Raw genomic sequence first — 21,195 nt, 5'->3', positions numbered from 1 at the left:
GGCCCAGGGCCAGTCGCTGGAACCATTTGTATTTCAACACCCCCATGGCAGCTCTCTGAGCTCCCTGACTCCTGGGTCCCGGAATACCTCAGAGCGTGCCCCAAATAGGAGCTGCCCCAGCACCACTTCTCCAGCCCACCTGTGTCCTTTTCCAGCTATATCCCTGCCCACCTGCCCACCTGCCCACCTATGCACCTGCCCATCTGCCCACCTGTGCACCTGCCCATCTGCCCACCTGTCCACCTGCCCACCTGTGCACCTGCCTACCTGTGCACCTCTCCATCTGCCCACCTATGCACCTGCCCACCTGTGCACCTGTCCTTCTGCCCACCTGTGCACCTGTCCGTCTGCCTGCCTTCACATGTGCTCTTTGGATCTTTCTATCACATGGATCTGGTCATGTGGCCCACAGGTTTCAAATCCATGTGGAGCATAGCACCCCTGCTCACCCTCTGCCCTCACCCCCACCTCCCTCCGCTGCAGTTGTACTGGCCTCCTTTCCACCTGGGGGCCTTCCCTCCAGCCGACCCAACCCCATGGTGACCCCCGCCCAGGGCCCTCCAAGTCTGAGCATCCAACCACCCAGCGCCCACTACGCTACTGTCTCCTCTGGAAGCTCTGTGAGGGTCGGCCTTGTCCCCTGGGGTGACGAGGGGTCACTGGGGTGAGCCCAGAACATGCCAGGCTCTTCCAGGCACGCAGTGAACGTGCACTAAGGAAGGACTGGTCACTTCCTTTCCAGACCAGCCACGTAGGGAGCTGAGCTGTGAACCTGTCCTGACCATGGGGAGCTGCCTGCTTCCTCGAGGCAGCCCACACCCCTTCTAGGCCCCATCTGAACCTGGGCTCAGCTTTGTCAGGCCACAGGACCTTCCAAGGGGACACCAGCTGCCTTCTCAAGAGGGCAAGCGGCGGCCAACATGAGAATGCTTCAGGGCCTCCCACGAGCGAGTGTGCCCACTGCTGCCCGTATGCCAGCCCCACATCTCAGCCTCTGACCGCCATGCTGCGTGCCTAAGTGGGCACTCAAGTCTTCCTTAAGATGACAGGAAACTGCTTTTTGGGTTTTTGGTTTTTTGTTTTGAAACAGAGTCTCACTCTTTTTGCTCAGGCTGGAGTGCAGTGGCGCAGTCTCGGCTCACTGCAACCTCCTCCTCCAGGGTTCAAGGGATTCTCCTGCCTCAGCCTCCCGAGTAGCTGGGATTATAGGCACACACCACCACACCCGGCTAATTTTTGTATTTTTAGTAGAGACAGTTTCACCATGTTGGCCAGGCTGGTCTCGAACCCCTGATCTCAGGTGATCCACCTGCCTCAGCCTCTCAAAGTGCTGGGATTCCAGGCGTGAGCCACTGCGCCCGGTCAGGAAACTGCTTTTTGGAATTCTCTGCTTAAGGCTGATCTCTGATTCCTCCCTGGCTGGGCGGGGAGCCAGGCTGGCGTTCCAGTTTGCGCTGAGGATTGGGCAGGTCTAGGGATCACAGAGGAGGGTGGCTGGGACCACATCGAGGGCTGCCCCTCCCTGTGAGCCTCTGGGTGTGGCTGAGGCTGTGGTCAAGGGAGTGGCTGGGAAACAGCTGAGATGGCTTTGTGCCAGGGGCAGGAGGCACAGGTGCGGGGCTGATGGGAGATCCAGACTTGGGACCTGACATCCAGGACCGTGTGCCGTGGGACATGGTCAGACCCTCCTTGGAACCCTGCCGTGTGCCCAGAAGACCCAGTTCTCGGCGGGAACGAAGCAGCCGCTGTCCCCACCAGACCCTGCCTGCCAAGACCAAAGCCCCACCTGGGAGCGGCAGGCGGCAAAGGTAGGGCCATGGAGGATGCTGCACTGCTTCTGGGCCCAGGACTTGCGGAAGGGGTTGGCCGTGCAGGGGTCCTTGGGCGCCAGGGCATCCGGGCAGGATGGGGAGAGCTTCCAACTGTTCCCAAACTCCAGCGCGTCCCCCACCACGGACCGGCTACGCGTGGCAAAGTCATTGATGGCATGGTCGTCAAAGTTCCCACACAGGCCGCAGACCCTGCCCTGCAGAGGCAGCCAGAAAGTGGGGCCCTGGAGCTGGGGCCACAGGCACCCGTGGGAGGCAGCACAGAGCCTGCCCTGGGGTCCAGAGCCCTCGGGGGAGGGAGGGAGGGCAGGTGGTTCCCCAGGCAGTGCCCGGTGAACTTGCAGGGGACAGGTGTGCAGTGGGTCCATGGGTGGGCTGCTGGGTGGCACCTGCTCCCCTGTAAAACCCTCTGCCCACTGTGGAGGCCACAGGCAGGGCCCTTACCAGCCAGGCTCACGTACCCACAGGTCAGTGAGTCCCACAGGCCCCACCGGGCACTGGGGATTCTGTTGCTGTGAGAGGGTCCTGCAGGGCTGAGGAGTGCACGGCCCGAGCTCACCTTGTAGTCCTGGTGCAGTCGGATGAACACGCTGGTCTTCCGGTCCCAGGACACGGCCATCCCGCGGGTCTCGATGACCAGGAAGATCCCCATGTAGCGGATCTTGTAGGGCGGGTCCCCGCCCAGCCCCCTCGCCACTACCTTAAAGGTGCCCTCCTGGAGGATCAACTCGTAGCTCTGCAGGGGAGGCAGACATGGCCGGAAGCTGACCTTGTGGCCCCTGGGGAGGGGCCTGAGACCCGGGGATGTCCCACCCAGTGCAGGGCCCTGCAGGTGCACAGGGGCTCTTGGCACAAGGGGCTGGCATTAGGAACGAGCTGGGTCCATGAGACCCTCAGCGAAGGTTTGGCAAGAGGCTGGCCAGGAAGTGCTGGGAACAGGGGCTGCCTGGGAATGCTGGGGCCACATGGGGGTAGCAGAGGCTGCAGTGGGCCGGCTCCACCCCACCCTGCTCCCTATCCAGCCCTGCATGCAGCCCCCACACCCCCACACCAGCCTCCCCTGATCTGCTGTGGTCCTCAGCCCCTCTCGCCATCTGCAGGGAGTGTCCCAGCCAGTGGCTCTTTCTCCCCGGGAGCTCTGGCCCCCCTTTGCTGGAGTGGGTGTCTCTGGGTGTGGCAGGGTGAATGGTGGCTCCTGGAAATGTCTGTCCACATGCGAACTCCCAGAACCTCGGCCTGGGGCTCACTGGGAGAAAGCGTCTCTGCAGGTGGGATGGAGTGAAGCATCTTGAAATGAGGTCGTCCTGGACTACCTGGGGGGCCCTAAATCCAATGACCAGTGTTCTTACAAGAGACAGAAGAGAAAAACAAAAACAAAAAGAGAAGACAGACGCAGACACAGCGGGAGGCCACAGGCAACCGCAGCCCAGGGACGCCTGCGGCCCATGAAGCTGGGAGAGGCAGGAAGGACCTCCCCAGGCCCTCAACGGGGAATGTGGTCCTACCCGCCTGGATCTCCGACTTCCGACTCCAGGACTGAGAATGCATTTCTGTTGTCTAAGGCCCCTGGTTTGTGGCTGTTTGGAACAGCATCCCGGGGCCAGGACACTGCTGAAAACCTATGGGTGCAGCTGAAGCCTCACGAAGCTTCCCTGGGGGCCGGCTCACTGGCTGCAGGGTCAGGGGGCTCACAGCCGGGGCCGCTCTCACCTCCACGAAGAGCTTGATGGCCTTGGAGCAGGTGGTGCCGGTGGTCCCACAGGGGATGTTCTCGGTGACGATGCGGAAGGTCCCTTGAGTGGCGTTGTCCCCACAGTAGTCCTGGGCCAGGAAGAGACAAGCTGCTGGCCGCGGGCCGGGGCGTGCCTGGCCTGCAGGAGCGGGCGAGGGGGCGGCGTACCTGAGCCAGGATGTACTCGCAACTGCCTTCAAAGCTGTAACGCTCGCCATCAAAGGTGATGAAGTGGCCGTCCCCGTAGGCCACGCAGGTGCCCAGGCAGAGCCGGTGGCTGCACTCCCATCTCCGGTTCCTGCAGGTGCTGCGAGGGGCCAGGGACGGTGCCTGCTCACAGGGGCCTGCCCTCCCGGCCTTCCTGAGACCCAGCACCCAGGCCTGTGCAGGTCACCACAGGGCCTCAGCCTCCCCAGGCCCAGCCTGACCCGTCCTCGGTGGAAGGGGTGACACTCCCCACTGTGAATGCAGGGCACGCAGCCCCACCAGGCTCCTGGTAGCACCACTGGCCCTGGGCCACCTTCCAGAGGACGCACAGGACGGCCCATGGCTTTCCCAGCAACTCTGTCTCCTGTCACGACCCCATCTTGCCCTGGCCAGCTGGCCCCCTGCCCTCCCCGCCCGCTGCCCTCCCCGCCCGCTGCCCTCCCTGCCCGCTGCCTCTGAGGGACCCACGACCCACCAGGTGTTGCAGTCGACCCTGATGGTCTCTCCAGGCTTGTAGGTGGCCTCGTTGTGCACACAGGGGCAGTCCTCCTCGGCGATGCAGCCCCCACTCCCATCTGACACCAGCCCAGGGGGACAGACACAGCCGGACACACAGTGTGTGCTGAACTGTGGGGCCCAGGCAGGTACCGGTCAGGGCTGGACACCAGGGTAGGCAGATGCCACTCACCCTCTGGGACAGGCGCACCCAGTGGGCCCCAGGGCAATTCATGGGCTGGGGCGGAGCTTCCGGGTGAGTAAGTGTCTCCAGGACCACCAGATCCCTGGGCTCGGGAGCTGGGAAAGCTGAGACCCCTTCCTTGCCCACCCCTCCCTGAAGCACGAGACAGCCGGGGCCAGGAACTCACACAGCCCACGTCCAGCGTGTGGCAGCTCCGGAGGCACTCGGCCCCAGGGGTGCCCGCCGAGCTGTTGCTGCAGTCCAGGTACACCATGGGAGCCACACACCCTGGGGGCAGAGCTTGGTGGGAGGGGTTCTGGGGAAGGGCGGCCCTTGACTGACCCTAGGCAGCCCTAAGGCTGTCCTGCTGGCCAAGCTAGCAGCCCCCGAGCCAAAGCTTCCATGACACCTGCAGCCCCCAACCCCAGGACACCAGGGCCACACTGCGGGGCAGAGACCCATTGACTCCTCTGTCCCTGGCATGTCGGGGCATGGTTGCCTGTGGCAGAGCGCAGGTGAGGACTGACCTGGCCTGGCAGGGCTCAGGTGGGGTGGGACGAGTCGGGGCGAGTCGGGGCGGGGCTGTGCGGGGCTGCGTGGTGCAGGGCTGGGCGGGGTGGGGCAGGGCCGGGCAGGGTGGGGTGGGGCGGGGCGGGGCAGGGCAGGGCCGGGAAGGGCGGGGCGGGGGTGGCACTTACCTGTGCTTTTCTCCAGAGAGGCTCCCAGGCAGCTCAGCTTCCCACCCTCACATGAACTACAAGAGATGGACGGCATGGCCTGGACCTGCGGCCCTTACCCCACAGACCCCACCCCCAGGCTCCTGAGCCCCCACGGAGCGCTGGGCCTCCCCAGCCTGGCCTCCTCCTCGTAAGACCGGACGGTGCCGGCCACTGTTCGCTGGGAGCCCCCAGATCCCCTGGAGGCTCGTGGGTAAATACGCACAGGTGGGCGACAAAGCAGCCAGGACCCTGCAGTTAGGAGCAGCCTTTGAACCCAGGGTGGGAGTGGGGACCACCCACCTTTCCTGGCAGGGGCCGCTGTTTGGACCCAGCTGAGAACAGCCAGCAGGCGTCCTCCCAGGGCCACCTCCACTCCTGGCCTCTTTCCCAGCCGGGAATTTTCTTTAGAATGTGCTGGGTCCACCCTGTGCCACCCTCCCCAGCCTGGCCCCTCGTGTCTCAGAACCCTCGGAGGGAGGCACAGAAGCCTTCGGGGAGGGCGGGAGGTGGCTTTGAGGAGCACTCGGGGACCTGCTTTCCCCCCTGCCCAGCCCCTTACCACACAGCGCCTTCGTCATGCACGACCTCTCCAGGAGCCAGCACAGTGCCATGAACATAGCAGGGGCACTCCCGGGCAGGCACACAGGCCCCCGCGTCATTGAGGAAGGTGCCCATGGGGCAGGTGCAGCCGTCCACAGGCACAAAGGAAACACTGCAGGTGACGTCGGCCTCACTCAGGCCGCGGCAAGTCGGCTGGCAGGTGTCCACCACGTAGGCGTAGTGCTGGGACTTGGGGCAGTTCTGCATGTACTTGGCTATGGTCGGTGGGACCAGGGAGGACAGTTCAGCGGCCGAGCAGCCTGGCCAGCCCCCGCCCACCCCATCTTCAACTCAGCATCCCTGTCTGTGACGTGGCGATCGCAAGGATACGAGATTCTTGCGAGGCTGGGATGAGGAGGCACAAAGCTCTGGGCTGAGAACCGTGTGAGTGACGGCTGCCGCTGGCCGGGGTCCCCCACACCCCACGCAGCGTGGACACATCCCCCCTCCAGTGCAGGCACTCACTGCAGACGCCGTCCCTCCAGCCTCTGAGCTGCACGCCCTTGGCGGCGCAGGCGTGCACATAGGAGGACAGCGCGGCACACAGGCAGTCCTCGCTCCTCTCACAGTTGCAGGTGTCAAACAGGCAGTTCTGTGGAGGTGGGCGGGCATCGGGGCGTCAGGGACCCCAGCCCGCCAGGGCTCCCCCACCCATCCTGCTCAGGCGTAGGGATCTGGCCTCACGGCCTCTTACCGAGTGGAAAGGCTTGGGGTTGATGACGGAGTGGCAGCGCGAGAAGGAGCCGGTGGGGTCAGTCAGGCGTGAGCACCAGTGCCGGGCATAGTTCTCTGTGGGGAAGACCCGGCCCCGTCTCCATGTCCTGCCACGAAGCCCACACCCCCAGCATGCAGGCCTGCACCCCTCAGCCTGGGGAACAGTGAGTTGGAATTTGCGGCTTACCTGCTGCGCCTTGGGGGATTCTGGCCGCCTGGTCCCAAGCACCTCCTCCCAATGCCTTCCACCCGCCTCCATGGGGTCCCCAGTCCCACCCGGGGTCCCCGTGGCTCAGGGGACAGGAAGGTGCTAGGTGGCACTTGAGCCTGGGGTGACTGGGGGTGGGGGCGAGGAGTACCATTCTCTACACTGAGGGAGCAGGGGTCCTCAAAGCTGTTCCTGGCATTGGCACAGGCGGCCTGGGCCTTCCAGGTGTTGGCGAAGGCTGCACCTGTGGCCTCCACCACCCCGCTGAGGGCTGTGAAGTCGTCAGCCTGGTTCTGGTTGAAGTTCCCACACAGGCCTGCGAGCCAGGGTTGGGGGATGTCAGCAGCCGCTGTTGGGCCCACCCGGCTCCCGGCCCCTGCCATCCCTCTAGGCACCACACAGGGTGGAACGGCTGGGAGCCCTGTCCCAGGATTCTACTTCCAGAACCCTCTGCAGATAAGCCCCAGTGGGGGGCAGCCCCTGTGCAAAGCTGGCCTGAGCCAGGGCAGGGCTGCCTGCTCCAACCTCCCGGCTGGTTGCTTCCGGGGCCGCCAGTCAGATGTTGGCGTCCTGTGCTGGCACCAGGGTCTCAGCCTTGCCCTGGGAGCAGCCCTCTCCCTTGTCCCCTGCCCGCCTCTGCCTGCCCCTCCCTGCAGCCTGGCGCTAGTCCAGGCCCCGTCCCCACTGGCCCTGTCCCTGAAGGCTCCTGCCCAGCCTCACCGCACATCTGGCCCTGGTGGGCGGGGTCCAGCCTGACAAACACCTGCATGAGCGGCACCAGCTGCACCAGCAGCTGCAGCCCGAGGCCTGTGTGCACCACGATGAAGAAGCTTGAGGGTGTGAACAGGGTGATGTTGGCTGCCGGGAGTGTGGGAGAGAGGCCGGTCAGGGGTGCAGGGCCAGATCTGGCCAGATGGGAGGGGCAGGGCATCCAGTGGGCCGGGCTACCCCACTGAGACCCGGGAATGAGACCCAGGAGTGGCCAGGAGCCCTCATGCTCCCTGTCCCAGGCCTGTGGCCGCCAAGCGGGCTCAGGTGGAGACTCTGGGCTCCCTGACAGAGCGGGGCTGAGCGAGTTGGATGTGGGTTCCCCACAGCTGCCTGGATGGGAGCCTGGCATTCCCACTCTGCAGATGAGAAACCGAGCACAGGAAGCTCTTGGAGCTGCCCAAGGCCACGGAGAACTAGCAAGGGATGGAGCGGACGCTGCCCAGATTGTGGGAGCCGCCCCTGCTAGGAGGCGCCACCCGGCCCAGCCGTCCTGGGAGAGCCACGTACCTGCCGACAGGGGCAGCTGTGTGTAGATGGAGTTGAGGAACACGCTGCCGTCTGCCTGGACCCGGATGGCCTGCGGGAGGAGGCGGGCAGGAGGTCAGCTCTGGAGAGGAACCTGTTCCCGACTCTCAAATGAGGGGGTGGCCTGCCCAGGAGCCCCCATTGCGGACAGCCCACAAGAAGCTCAGGCCTGGACCTGCGGTGGGCTCTGCATTTTCCCCCCGGGAGGGTCTGACCTTGGAGCTGGAGAGGGGACCTGACTTTGGGGCTGGAGGGGGACCTGACCTCAGCGCGGGAGGGGGGACCTGACCGTGCTCGCTCCCTGCACACCTTCGTACGCCCCTTCCTGTCCCAGCCCAGGGCCCCAGCCAGGCCCTTACCGTGTCCCCGCCATCCAGGCTAAGAGTAACTCACCGTGTCCCCGCTGTCCAGGCTGAGCGTCACGGCCTTCAGGCAGTTCTCGTTGTCCGTCAGTCCACACTTCCGCAGCTCGGCCAGCACGGTGAAGCTGCCATCAGCACATTTCTGGGGGAAGGACCCACGCATGCATTGGGCCTGGCTCGATGATGTGGGGGCCCCCCAAAAGCGTGCTGGGGACGCCCATGTGGGGGATGTGTCTCCGTGGGGAGGTGGCCCTTGGCACCTCTGGTCACCTCCCAGCGGCTTGTCTCAGGGCCTGGGGGCTTCTTGGCCCCATGATGCTCAACAGGGAGAACCACCCCTCTATGACCATCGTGGGGACCCAGGGCTCCCCCCCAACAGGGACATCCAGCCCTCTATGACCATCGTGGGGGCCTCCCCTGGGCAGAAGGGGAGGGCCTGGGTGTCCGGAGACACAGCCCTGTGCCCAGACCTTGGACAGAATGTAGCTGCAGTCGCCATGCAGGTCGTAAAGTTTCTCGTCGTAGGTGGAGATGTGGGCCCCACCCTGCACGGAGCAGGTGCCAGGGCACGGCAGGTCCTGGCACTGCCACAGCCCCCCAGAGCAGGTGCTGGGGAGGGAGGCCATGAGCAGAACAGACATGTCAGGAGGAGGTGGGCCCCACCCTCCACACCCCCACCCCAGGTGGAGGCTGGCGGGTTCATAGGTACCAGGAGCTGCAGGTGGTGTTGACGGAGGCGCCCGGGCTGTAGGTGTGGCCGCCGTGGGTGCAGGGGCACTGCTCGAGGGGCAGGCAGCCAGAGTGTGTGACATCATCCAGCACCGTGCCTGTGGGGCGGGGCGTGAGGCAGGACCGGCCCATGCACGGGGGACACCAAGGTCAGAAGACCCCCAGCCTGGGGGACAAACTGCCTCCCTCGGGGAGGAACTCCTGCTCCAGGACACTACCCCTGCCCTGAGCCCCACCCGCTTGGATGAACACCAAGCACCTCTGGGCCTCAGTTTCCCTACCAGACCCAGCTGGCTCATGGCACTGCTCTGCCTCCCTCCATGCATCGTCGGGTCTTCCGGCACCCTCCCAGCCAGTGCCCTTCCCACCCTGGGCCCTCTGGTGGGACCCTCTGGCATGAGGGACTCTGCTTCCAGGCCTGATGAGGCTGGCGGCGGGGCTGGGAACAGGGATATGAAAGCCCCCTGAGGGGGCCCAGGGCACGCGAGACCTGCCTGGGGGGCAGAAGCAGCCATCCACGCAGTGGTCCTCGCAGAGCTGCGCATGCTGGGGGTTGGAGCAGGTGTCCACGCAGGGTGAGCCACACTCCTGGTGCTGCATGTTGACAGGGCAGGTCCGGGCTGCACAAAAGGAGGCGGGGCTGGGCCAGGGGAAGGGCCCTGTACTGCCCGCGTGGTCAGCCCCAGCCGCCTTCCACTGCCTTCCACATGCCGTCAAGTCCGCAGAAGCCAGAGCTGGGCCTGGGGGTGGCCCTGATGCCCCTCATCATGGCAGCTCCACCCTCCAGTCCCAGCCCCCACCACCTGCACAGCCTCTTCTTCTCCTGTAGCCCCCGGAGGCACCATCCCCTCCTGGGGTCCTGGGGTGGCCTCTGCCCTCCACCCCTGTCCCCCAGGCCTCCCCACCCCCCCATGGCCCCCAAAGTGCTCCCAATGCCCCTTCTCTCCAGCGCAATCCTTGTCAAAGGCCCTGGGAGCACTCACGGCAGAGCTCAGGGCGCCTCCAGTTCTGCGGCTGGCCCCCCGCGTGGGCGCACTGGCGTGAGTATTCCACAAAGGTGGCGCACGGGCAGGTGGGGCAGCGGCACAGGTCCTGGGCGCAGGCAGCCAGGTACGGGGCACTGTCCACCAGTGCGTGGCACTCTGCAAAGGCCGGCCCCAGCAGGGTGTGGTGGCAAATGCCTTCCTGGGGAGCACAGTGGGCCAGGCTGGGCACCCCTGCCCTCCATGAGGGCTGCCACAGTGCTGGAACAGGACCCATGGCAGGCCAGGCTGGGAAGCCATCTCCCCATCCGGGTTTCTTGTACCCAGCCCCATCCCTTCCACCCACTGTGGCCGTGTAGCTGCCGGTGCAGAGATCTGCTTGGCCCTTGGGGAGTGACGCATGACTCTGAATCCCCCACCTGGGATGTGCCTGCCCACGGAGTGAGCGCCCAAGAAAGGTGCAGACCCTGCCCCAGGAGGCGGAGCCAAGGAGGCAGACCCTGCCCCACGAGGCAGAGCCAAGCAGGGGAGGTGGAGGCCCCGCCTCTCTGAAGAAAGGTGCAGACCCCGCCCCAGGAGGTGGAGCCAAGGAGGGCAAGTGCAGACCCCGCCCCAGGAGGCAGAGCCAAGGAGGGGAGGTGCAGACCCCGCCCCAGGAGGCGGGGCCAAGGAGGGGAGGTGCAGACCCTGCCCCAGGAGGCGGAGCCAAGGAGGGGAGGTGGCGGCACTCCCTCTCCGGGTAGCCTGGCAAGTTCAGGGCAGTCCAGTGCTGAGTGTCCTCCCTTCCCAGGCCCCGGGCTGCTGGCTGTGGGGCCCAGCTCCCAGGGGGGCTGCTGCTGTCATTCAATGCACAATTTAAGGCTCAGAGATTCTGCTGATTTAGGGATCCTGGAGCCTCCAGGCCCCTTCTGAGTCCCCCTGCTGGTGGGAAGAGCTGGCTCCAGGCTCCCAGAGTACCCACCCTCAGCCCAGCCCGTGCAGCATGGGCCTATATTTGCTCGCACAGCTGGGAACACGCATGGCCTGAGGAACATGCACATCACCACACTCGGACAGTGTGTACCATGGAACTGAGCACACAGAGGGTGGCTGCCAGGCCTCCCTCCAACGCCACCATCTCTCCTCCAGCTGGGAACGTTCCTCAGACCTCGGCCTGGCTCCCCCGGACCTGGAGGTCATCCCTGCCCAGGAGCGAGGGGCTCACCTCTGGAGGCCGTCCCTGCCCAGGAGCTGGGGGCTAGGGGGAAACTCACCTCGTCTGTGCAATTGCTGTCCGGCAAGGGCAGCGGGTCCGGGCACTGCTCCGTGGGCCCATCCAACTTCTGCAGGTTCCCAAACTGGAGCGGGGTCAGTCTGGCGTCTGCGGGGAAGAAAGCAGGAGTGTGGTGGCTCTGAGAGGATCCTGGGGACAGGGTATGGGCTCCCACTTCCTGAGCCCAGGCCAGAGGACTCCCACTCCTGCCTAGGGCCCGATGTCCCCAATGGGCGCTCCTCCCACCATGTAGGGCACAGCCCTTGCGGCCCCTCCCTGCCCGGTGCCTGGTCCCCACTCTACCCCCTCCCAGCCTCCATGGGACTGTGACCCTTGGCTGGTTGACATAATCAGTCACCGCCCCCTCACCCAGGTGGCACTCACTGTGGGCATAGAACTCGTTGAAGGCTGGGAGGCCGTTGAAGTCCCCGCACAGGCCACAGGTCTGGTTGGCGTATTTGGGGTCCAGCTCCAGCTGAGAGTGGGGGAGGGGCAGCTCCAGGCTCAGGACTTCTGATCCCCCCACTGGCAACATGCACCAAGCCCCGTGACCCCAAGCCCAGGGAGGCATCCCTCAACCCCCTGTGGGGCTTTTGTGGCCAGGCCTGGAGGGGCAAGGGATGAGAGGGCTTCCTCACCAGGGCACTATCCTCTCCATTCCACAGGAAGGTCAGGACCAGCCGGATGCTGACCTTGACATAGTCCCCGCTCTGCTCCACCAGGAGCCCAGTGCGGCTGTAAGGCAGCTCCTCCCTGCACAGACAGCTGGGTCTCTCCCTGGGCCCAGCCATCCCAGCTGCCCGCCTGCCCAACCCCACCCCAGCCCTGGCCCAGGTCAGACACGGCTGTGTGGGGAGGTCATACCACGTGGCCCGGCCCGCGCCTCTCCCCATGGTGGCCGGCTCACCGCTGCCCGTTGACGAGGACAGAGCCATTGGACGCCTCTAGCACCAGCCCCTGGGCCTTGATGGTAACACGGGTGACCACAGGCCTGGAGCCCACCAGGCCTCGGCGCAGCTGGACGTTGAAGTCCTCGTAGGCAGCGCCGCAGTGCTCAGAGAACACGTAGTTGCAGAGGCCGGGGAAGCGGAAGACGTCGCCGTCGAAGGTCTTGTAGTGGAAGTCACCCCAGGTGCTGCACACCCGCCCGTTGTGTGCCGGGTTCAGGGCTGCGGGGAACGTGGGATGAGGCCCACCCCCATGCCAGCCCCCCACGGGGTAGCCTCCCCTGGGCTGAGGCGCCCTGGTTTTTGGAGCAGAAAAGCCCATGGTCGGCTGCTGGCTGTGCCCTGCCTGGTTCACCCTGGGCTGCCTCTATTTCGCTCCAAGAGCCCTGACCCGCCCCCATCCCCCAAGGCGGCCAGTGATCAGGAGACTGCCCAGAGGGAGGACTCTGGGTCTGGCCCAATGGCCCCACCTGATGGCAGCTGCACCCCTAGATCTGGGCCCCCACCTTTGGGGCTGGCAAACACCCCCTTCCCAGCCAGCAGGGGCGGCGTCTGCTTACGGCTCAGGCTGGGGAAGACAGTGACGGGTGGAACAAAGCTCACACGCCGGGTGGGCGAGGATGTCGGGGCACCTGTGGGCGAAGGCCGGTCACCCCAGGAACGTGTCCGGGAAGGGGCAGCAGAGACGCCCTCCCCAGGTCCCACCCTCCTCGCCAGCCACCAGAGTTGAAGGGGAGCCCGAAACTGATGGGCTGGGGGCAAGGCAGCCCCTCTACCCTTGGCCCTGTCTGCTCACAAACACTGCTGCCTTGTGTTTTGGCCTGTGTGCGCACGTGTGTGTGCTGGTGCAAGTGTGGGTGCATGTGTGCCTGCACGTGTGTGCGTGTGTGTGTGCGTGCGTGTGTGTGCGTGTGTGTGCGCACGTCTCTCTGCTTTGCACTTTCCTCTTCTTTGGAGCGTTCAGCTCCGCCTCAGGTGCCAGGCATTGTCCTGGGCAGGGGACCCAGGGAGGGTCTCTGTCGGATGCATGGCTGCTCGGAGACGCCTCTGCCTGTCCCAGCCCAAATCCCAGCACCTCCAGCCTGGTCAGGAACCCCCCACCCGAGTCTGGCCACGTACCGCCATCTGTGGTGGGCCCTGCACTCCCCCAGCTCGGCTCCGCAGGGCCCTGGGTCTCTGTGGGAAGAGGAGATGGGAGTCAATGAGGAACCAGATATGGCTGCTGGCCACGAACCCGACCGTGGACCCGGCTACATCCCTGGTGCGGCAGCCTCATGTGGGGTCCACGGTGACTGTCTCCACGCTCTGCAGGGTCACCCACACGGCACACTCTGGCCAAGGCCAGGACTCCTCCCCAGCCGCTCAGGCCACCCCAACCGTGAACCACAGATGCCTCCCCCGCCACTCAATGCTGTGGAAAGCCTGCGGGATGGAAGCCTCCAGCTGGGAGCCCTGAGCTGCCCCCGGCACGACCTGCACCTGTCCAGGGACCCCAGCCCTCCCCGACTGACATGCAGGGATGATGCCTCCTTCTGAAGTGATGGGGGAGAAAACGGAATCAGGAAAAGGCGTTGGCCGCCCCAAGGGGGGATTCCGTCTCATCCCACATGTCCCCTGGAGAAGGACAAAGGCCAGCTTTGTTGGGAGGACACACTTGGAACCTTCCAGGCGTGACTTAGCAGAAACCTAAGCCCAGAGCCAGTTTCGAACTAGATCCCTAAGTCCGGGCGAGTGGGGCGGGGTGGGGGCAAGCCTCAGGGCTGTGAGGCTGTAGATACTGGGATGGCGCCAAGGTCCCCCAGGATGACCACCACCTCCGGGCAAGGCCTCACCCACCAGTCCCATGGAGGCTGGACTCTGGGCTGAGAGACTGGGAAGAGGCAGCTCCAACCCCCAGGACTGTGAGGCCCCCTGGCCCCCAGGCCATTGTCTGCTCGGTGTGGGTTGGGTTGCCCCCTTCACTGGGCCCCAGAGCTCCTCCCTAGAGCCTGATCTGAGATGGCCCAGCCCAAACCTGTGCTTCCTGGGGAGGCGGGAGGGGAGGCCCCAGCCCCCACAGCACGGTCAGGGCTCAGCAAGGGGCCGGCCTCTGTGGTTTGCGCTCTGGCCTGGCTTTTCCAGTCAGGTCCTGCTGACATCTGGGAACCACAGCAGAGGCCGCCTCCAGAGGTCCAGGTTGACGGCCTTTCCCAGAAGGCCAGCTGCTGCCTGTGTCCTCCACCCCAACCCCCAGCCCACAGCCCTGCCCACGGGTGCCGGCCCACTCAGCCACTCCCACGCACTGGCGCCCGCCCCAGGCAGCCCCTCCCTACCCCAGGGAGCCCCTCCCCACCCCAGCAGCCCCTGCCCAGCCCCAGGCAGCCCTTCCCCACCCAGGCAGCCCCTCCCCACCCAAGCTGATCGCCCTTGGTCATCTGCTCCATGCCGTGCCCTCATTGGACTGGGCCACCTGGGCCTCCATCTTGAGGCCAGAGAAGTGCCCACCACCAGCCATCCCATCACCCTGGGGTGTGTCCCCTAACGTGAAGCCGCTCTGTGCAGGGCCCACCTTGCCCTGGCCATAGGACGTGCGTCTTGTGACTAAAGCACAGTCCTTGCCGAGGGCTTGATCTCCCCAACTTGGATGTGCATGGAGAACTGGAGGACGTGGGGGCTGACAGTCCCTGGGCCCTGCCTGCTTGGGTGAGGGGAGCCCAGGCTGCATGGCCTGGAAGAACTAGATGCAAGGATGTGGCTATTCTGGTCAAACCAGCACCCAAACCTTGCGGCCAGAGGCAGCTCCCCCCGGGCCCAAGTTGGGAGCCACTGGGGGAAGCCCCCTGCCTTCAGCCCTGCTGACCACCCAGCCTCCCTTCCACGGACAGAGAGCCCCCGGGGAGCCTCGCCTGCCTAGCCCAGATCCCAAGCTTGGGAGGGGGTGGACGGCAGGGCAGGGAGGGGCTGCGGCTGCCTCGTGGCCAGCCTGGCTGGGTGTCTCCAGGTGGCCCCTGGGGCCGCATCTTTCTCTGTTGACAGTAAGTATTAAAGCTGCGGCTCTGGCCAAGAGACAGCAGACGAGGGAAAAAGCTTGGCTGAGAGCCGGGCAGCCCGTGCGGCCTGAGATACCCGCAGATGACCTGTGGGAGTCACGCGTGGGTTGAGGCCGGGGCTCTCGTGGCTGGCTGTGCAACCCTTGAGGGTGGTGCCCTCACCTGCCCTGCCAGCTGTGATCCCCAGGCGGGTCGTGAAGGGCAAAGCCGGTCCTGGGCAGGGGCCCACACTAAGCCCATCCCTGTTCACTCTGATGCCTCACAGGGCTCCAGAGAGACCCGCAGCCGTGGCCCCTCCCCCATTGCCCACTCCTGTCTCACCCCCAAGACCAAGACCCTTTCGGTGGTCTCCCAGGGTCCTTGTCCTGAGGTCAGGGGCCCAACTTCCCCCTGACATCCCATCCAAGCCAGTCCCTGAGTTCCCTGACACTGTGGGCCCATGGGCCAGGGAGCTCTGTGTTGGGGACACGTAGAGTCCCATCCAGGACACTTGGGATCCTAGGGGGATCTACCTGTCCACTCTGCAGGAGAAGCTCCCAGACAAGTGGCCTGCAGAGATCCCCACCGTGAAGACAGCATCTGAGAGGGGGCTGAGTGGGGGGCTCTTACCTGCCTGCTGCACCAGGAGCACGGCCGCCAGAGCCAACACCAGCGTCCGGCACGTGCTCAGGGCACTCATCCTGGGGACTGGCACAGGTGGGGGGCGCGGACGGGCAGGGAGGGAGCCGGGCCGGGTGCTTGCTCCCCTGGGGGCCCCAGCTTATGTAGCAGGGAGTCTTGGCCTTAGGCCAGGCCAGGCCACGCAGGGCACCCTGCTCTTTCCCGCGCCAGCCACGTGTGTTTGCTCTCGGGGAGGGGCTGTGGCAGGGGAGAGGCCTGGATCAGGAAGGATTTGCAGCTCTGTGCCCTGAGGCCCAGGACGCCCCCACCCCCAGCAGCTTCTGAGAATCGGAAGGGAGAGGAGAAGGGCCCATCCCGCCTGGCACCTTCCTAGATGGCAAAGCTGCTGGAGGGCAGGGCTGGCCTTGGACACAGGGTCCCCGGAAACGGTGGTCAGCCAGCCTGTCTCACACTCAGCCCCACTCTGGCTCCTGCTGAGAGGGAACCCCAGCCTCTGGGCAGCTCCCCCAGCCAGTGGGTGCCCCTCCCACTGGGGCATGGTGGAGCTCCCCCAGCTCCACCATGGGTGCCCGAGGCCCGGGGAGGGCCCGCGAGGCTGGAGCTCCTCTCCGGCCACTGCTCAGCCAGCGGGAAGGCCGGGAGGCTCCTGCTCAGCTCAGGTGTGCACGTGGCCAGGATGCTCAGTCTGGGTGGTTTGTGGGAGTCCCTGGATGAGGCCCCATTTCTAGAGATCCCAGCCCAGCTGACCAGAACCCCTTGAAGACCATGGGAGGTCTCTGGGCTCATCTGTTTCAAAGTTCATATTCAAGGGGAAACTGAGGCCCAGAGTGTCCCCTGGCCATGCACATCGGGAGTCAGCCGTGCTTGTCCAATGCCAGCCCTGATCCAGCCAGGCCAGAGTCTCCAGCCCTGAGTCCCATTTGGCCTCCACCTCACTCTGGGCCCCTCATTAACCTTGGCAGGGTTGAGGAGGCAGCAGCTCCTGGAGGTCCTGGACCTGCCCGGGGTCCTCAGCCTGCCCCAGGTGGGAGCCACAGAAGCCTAGCACCTTCCACTGGGGCCGGGTGGGCTTCCCCGGGGGCCGCGTGGTAAACCTCCCCAACCAATGTCATCTACAGGGCAGACAGTGTCATCTACAGGACACTCCGTCCGCGCTGCAAACACCTCCTGCAAACGCCTCCTGCCCGTGTGGCCTGCACTTGAGAGGCTCCCACCCTCTGGCTCCCTGGCCACCAGCGTCCTGAACGCTCCGTGGCACGGACCCTAGGCTTCCGGGAAGCACCAGGTCGGGTGGTGTGACCTCGTCCGACCCCACGGGGACCCCAGGTTGGCTTCCAGGTCTGTTGTTTTGTTTGCCTAACAGTCCCCGTCACGGGGCCCTGCGCCAGCTCCCCTGCGTTTGGCTTTCTGAAGTTAAATTCTTAGAAGTGGAATTTCTGGGGCAAGAGGAAAGCCCGTCTTCAAAGCTTCTGACCTGCCTCACGCTCAATAGGATGGCGGGGATCAAGAAACACAAGAAGTAAGAAGTGTTGGCAGAGACGTGGAGACCCGGAGCCCTGTGCCCTGCCGGTGGGGGTGACCAGCAACTCCACTCTGGGTCTGTCCCCGGAAGAACTGAAGGCGGGTCATGAGGGACATTTGCACCCCTATGTTCACAGCAGCATCACTGACAAAGGGCAAAAGCTGCCCACATGTCCTGGATGGAGGACTGCGCCAGCATTGTGAGGCCGATCCGTGTGGTGGAATAGAGTTCAGCCGTGAAAAAGAGAGGCTGGCCCAGGCTGCTCCAGGGGGGAAGCTGGGGACACTGTGCAGAGTGAGGTAGGTGGACACAGAGGACAAAGGCAGAAGGGGCCGCTCGTGTGCTGCCCCTGGAGTCATGAAACCCGCAGAAACGGAGCATGGACCGTGGGCGCCAGGGGCTGGCAGAGGGCCTGGGGAGCTGGTGGTTCATGGGGACAGGGTTTCAGCGTGGGAAGATGAGAACGTTCTAGAAATGGAGGGAGAGACACCTGCACAGCAATGTGAATGGACCTGGCCCATTTTGCCACCTGTCACCCCCTCATGGCTGAGGCCCCCAGGCGACTGCTTAGAGCGCAAGGCCTGTGGCGGAAGCTGGGACCTGCCTTCTCCCTTTGTGGCGGTTTCTTTAACTCAGGGCACACCTTGGGCTTCTGCTTGGCCCTGTGCCTGGGCTGGAGGAGGGGTCTCCCAGATCTCAGCACAGTGCAGACGCCTGCTCCCCGCTCACTTCCGGGACTCCAGAGCCTGTGCTCCCCCCACGCCACCGACATCGTTTCCAAAGCTGAAGTTTCCGAGGTCTCTGGCTGGGGTCTCCAAGCTCTCTTTCATATCCGGGCTGGTAGTCCCCACTGCAGCACGGCACTGCGGGAGGGGTGGCAGGGAATGCCTGGGCCAGTGGGCCTTGAGGATGGTCTGGAGGGTGGGCCAGAGCCCCCACCCCTGGCTCATGGCTGTGACTGTGCCCGGGCCCCAGCCAGACCCCTCTCCCTGGCCTACCTGCCTGCTCCAGGCCAGGCTGGGCAAATGGGGGGCTCCCTGACACTGTGGCGCCTTGTCCCTCACACCCGGGGGGAGGGGTGTGCCTGCTGCCCGGGCCTCTGCTGCAGACGTCCCCACGACACACCCACCCAGGTCTCCCACCTTGGCCACTGGCCCTCGTGGCCTCCCCACTCCGTGCCCGCGGCTCCAGCTCACAAGCTGATGCCCACCTGGGTGCTGGGGCCAAGCCTGGGGTCTCCCCTGCTTGCCCCTACTCCTGTCCCCTGCCCTCCCTGACCACGGCCAGTGTCTGCGGCCTTCATGAGGGCTGGCGGCCCACTGGGGAGCAGTCCCCTCATCCCCAGCTCAAGCGGGCCGGGCACCTCTGCATCAGCGAGATGGCGTTTTCTCCGTGGCAGAGCTGGGACCCTCAGCAGCTCCCCTGTCCCAGCTCAGTGCCTGTGGTCCAACCCTCCCCGCCTCCACCCTGGAAGAGCCTCGCCCGCCTGTGGCCACTGGCACGTAGTGACAGCAAACAAGTGGGGGCCCTGACTCTGCCCTCGTCCCTCCCACTAGGCACCTCCCCCGGGCAGAGGGCCCCTTGGGGACTGGGCTGGGTCCGGGGCAGGGGTCCGAGGTGGACGTCAAGGCCACAGCTATTGAGACATCCCGGATGCGGCCCTGGGAGTCCGGCCTGTTTGCTCAGCGTGTTTAAAGAGTTTGCGTCTTCACAGTTGAAGGCGCTGAAAACAGGAGATAAAGGAAGGAAAGGGACGCAGCCGGTTCCTGCCGGGAAGGGGGGCCGGGCATAGCCTCCTGGAGCGCAGAGGAGCCTCCCGCCTCAGACGTGCCAAGAACTTGCCCTGTGGCTCTGACGGGGTCTGAGCCAGTTCCAGCCCTGGGCGGGTCACTGTCTATCATCTGGCCAGGGGGTAGTGGGGACAAAGGGGCAGCCTGGGTGACACGGAACCCAAGGGGGATTAATCCCGCCATGAATGGGGACCCGCCTGGGACCCCACAGACCCCTCAGAGGCCCTCCAGGCACCAGTGGTCAGAGCCACCATCTGCTCTCACCAGCTGCCCCAAGCCCAGCCCCTCAGCCCTGGGGGGCCACCTGGAGGGCTTGGCTGCCGCAAAGAGTCGTCCCTGGGGCTGGGGTCCCCATGTGGCTCAACCTTCCCCTCCCCCAACCACAGCGATGCAGGTTTGAGCTGGGCCCCAGCATCCATCAGGCCCCGGGCACTGAGCCAGACCCTAGGGTCCATCAGCCCCTGGGCACTGAGCCGGGCCCCAGCATCCATCAGCCCCTGGGCACTGAGCTGGGCCCCAGCTCCACACTGGACACCTGGGGTATCAGGCACAGCCCAGGGGGTCACAAAGCAGGGATGAACTCTTGGTCTGCTCAGAGCCAGGCCCCAGGCTGTGCTGGGGACAGGGGGTGGTGACTGTGTGGGACTCTTCACCTCGGCAGCCTCCTGCTCCCTGGCACGGGGCTCCCCCCCGCTCCTGGCCACACCCACGCTCCTGGAGGCGCACCTGCTGATGGGCCGAGGGTCCCAGTGTGTGACCTTGCGGGACAGGTCCAGGGCTGGGTGGGCCCAGTAGGAAGGTGTTCCAGGCCTCGGGGCCCCTGGCAGGTGACGGGCTGCTTGCTCCTGGGTGTTGGGATGGCCAGGCCCCTGTCCCCTGGCCCAGTACACCTGAGGAGGTGTCCAGCAAAGCCCAGGGGTCTCAGAGCCAGCGCCTGGTGTCCAGAAGCAGCAGGTGGGGGCACATTGGGTCTTCATGGCCCTTAGACCCCGGGCCACTGAGCGACAGGCACGACTGGGGGCGTGGAATCACCTGGCAGGACATGAAGCTGAGGGATGGCAGGACATGGACATCCCAGTGCCCTGAGCTGCCCCTGCTCTAAGGATGCCCTGCACAGGGGCTGCAAGACACAGAGACCCCCCCAGGATGGCCCCTGCCCTGTGTGAAGGCCTCGGCTTCCCCACTACCTGTCTCTGGTTTCTCCTGGTCTTTGCACAGACCCCCTTCTCTGCCTGTCTCCCCACCCGCTTCCTCCCTGCCAGTTCCGAGGAGCCCCAGCTGGGTCCTGGTGCTGCCCTGGGCAGTGGGATTTGACAAGGACCAGAACAGAGTCCCCCCGACTTCAAGGCTTCCAGTAGCGTGGCCTTTGCAGCAGCAGCACCAGCATCCAAAGAACGAGAGAGGATGGTCCTCTGGGTGGGGTGGGGGGGATGACGGCTGAGCTGCAAACCAGGGAACAGCAGGTGCAGAGATCCCGGGGCAGGGATGGACTCGGCCCCCTGGAGGGTCCAAATGCACCTGGTGTGGCTGGGGCACAGGGGGCTGAGAGGAGCCAGAGGTGAGGGCAGGGTCAGATGTGGGGAGGAGCCTGGGGGAGTGGGGCAAATTGAATGGATCATTTAAAGCAGGAAAACTATAGGGCATTTTTCTAAAACAGTGGTGAAATGTATGTGACTTAACATTGATCATTTTAGCCTTGTTTGTTGATTGATTGATTGATTGATTGATTGTAGAGACGAGGTCTCACTCTGTTGCCCAGGCTGTCATGAACTCCCAGCCTCAAGTGATCCTCCCACCTCAGCCTTCCAAAGTGCTGGGATGACAGGAGTCAGCCACCACACAACCCAATTTGCAATTTTTTTTTTTTTTTTTTTTTTTTTTGAGGTGGAGTCTTGTTCTGTCACCCAGGCTGGAGTGCAGTGGCTCGATCTCAGCTCATTGCAACCTCCGCCTCCTGGGTTCAAGTGAGTTTCCTG

General features: G+C 64.8%; 1 protein-coding gene across 1 annotated transcript in view; it reads right to left on the bottom strand.

Moving 5' to 3' along the window:
- Positions 1-15,965, bottom strand: part of MUC5B (mucin 5B, oligomeric mucus/gel-forming) — a 43,735-nt gene extending 27,770 nt beyond the window's left edge. The window contains 25 exon segments of the mRNA XM_033204010.1: positions 1,787-2,026; positions 2,389-2,565; positions 3,540-3,650; positions 3,730-3,868; positions 4,244-4,395; positions 4,635-4,735; positions 5,146-5,201; positions 5,726-5,981; positions 6,232-6,358; positions 6,461-6,555; positions 6,840-7,004; positions 7,409-7,546; positions 7,967-8,036; positions 8,378-8,488; positions 8,817-8,955; positions 9,056-9,173; positions 9,570-9,695; positions 10,059-10,260; positions 11,312-11,418; positions 11,695-11,785; positions 11,949-12,063; positions 12,218-12,479; positions 12,818-12,889; positions 13,377-13,433; positions 15,896-15,965. Coding sequence (XP_033059901.1) covers positions 1,787-2,026; positions 2,389-2,565; positions 3,540-3,650; positions 3,730-3,868; positions 4,244-4,395; positions 4,635-4,735; positions 5,146-5,201; positions 5,726-5,981; positions 6,232-6,358; positions 6,461-6,555; positions 6,840-7,004; positions 7,409-7,546; positions 7,967-8,036; positions 8,378-8,488; positions 8,817-8,955; positions 9,056-9,173; positions 9,570-9,695; positions 10,059-10,260; positions 11,312-11,418; positions 11,695-11,785; positions 11,949-12,063; positions 12,218-12,479; positions 12,818-12,889; positions 13,377-13,433; positions 15,896-15,965 — 3,297 coding nt within the window.
- Between the last annotated feature and the right edge of the window lie 5,230 nt (positions 15,966-21,195).

Source organism: Trachypithecus francoisi, unplaced genomic scaffold (assembly GCF_009764315.1).
Source record: "Trachypithecus francoisi isolate TF-2019V2 unplaced genomic scaffold, Tfra_2.0 Lachesis_group8, whole genome shotgun sequence".
NCBI lineage: Eukaryota > Metazoa > Chordata > Mammalia > Primates > Cercopithecidae > Trachypithecus > Trachypithecus francoisi.
This window is presented reverse-complemented; position numbering and strand designations above follow the sequence as displayed.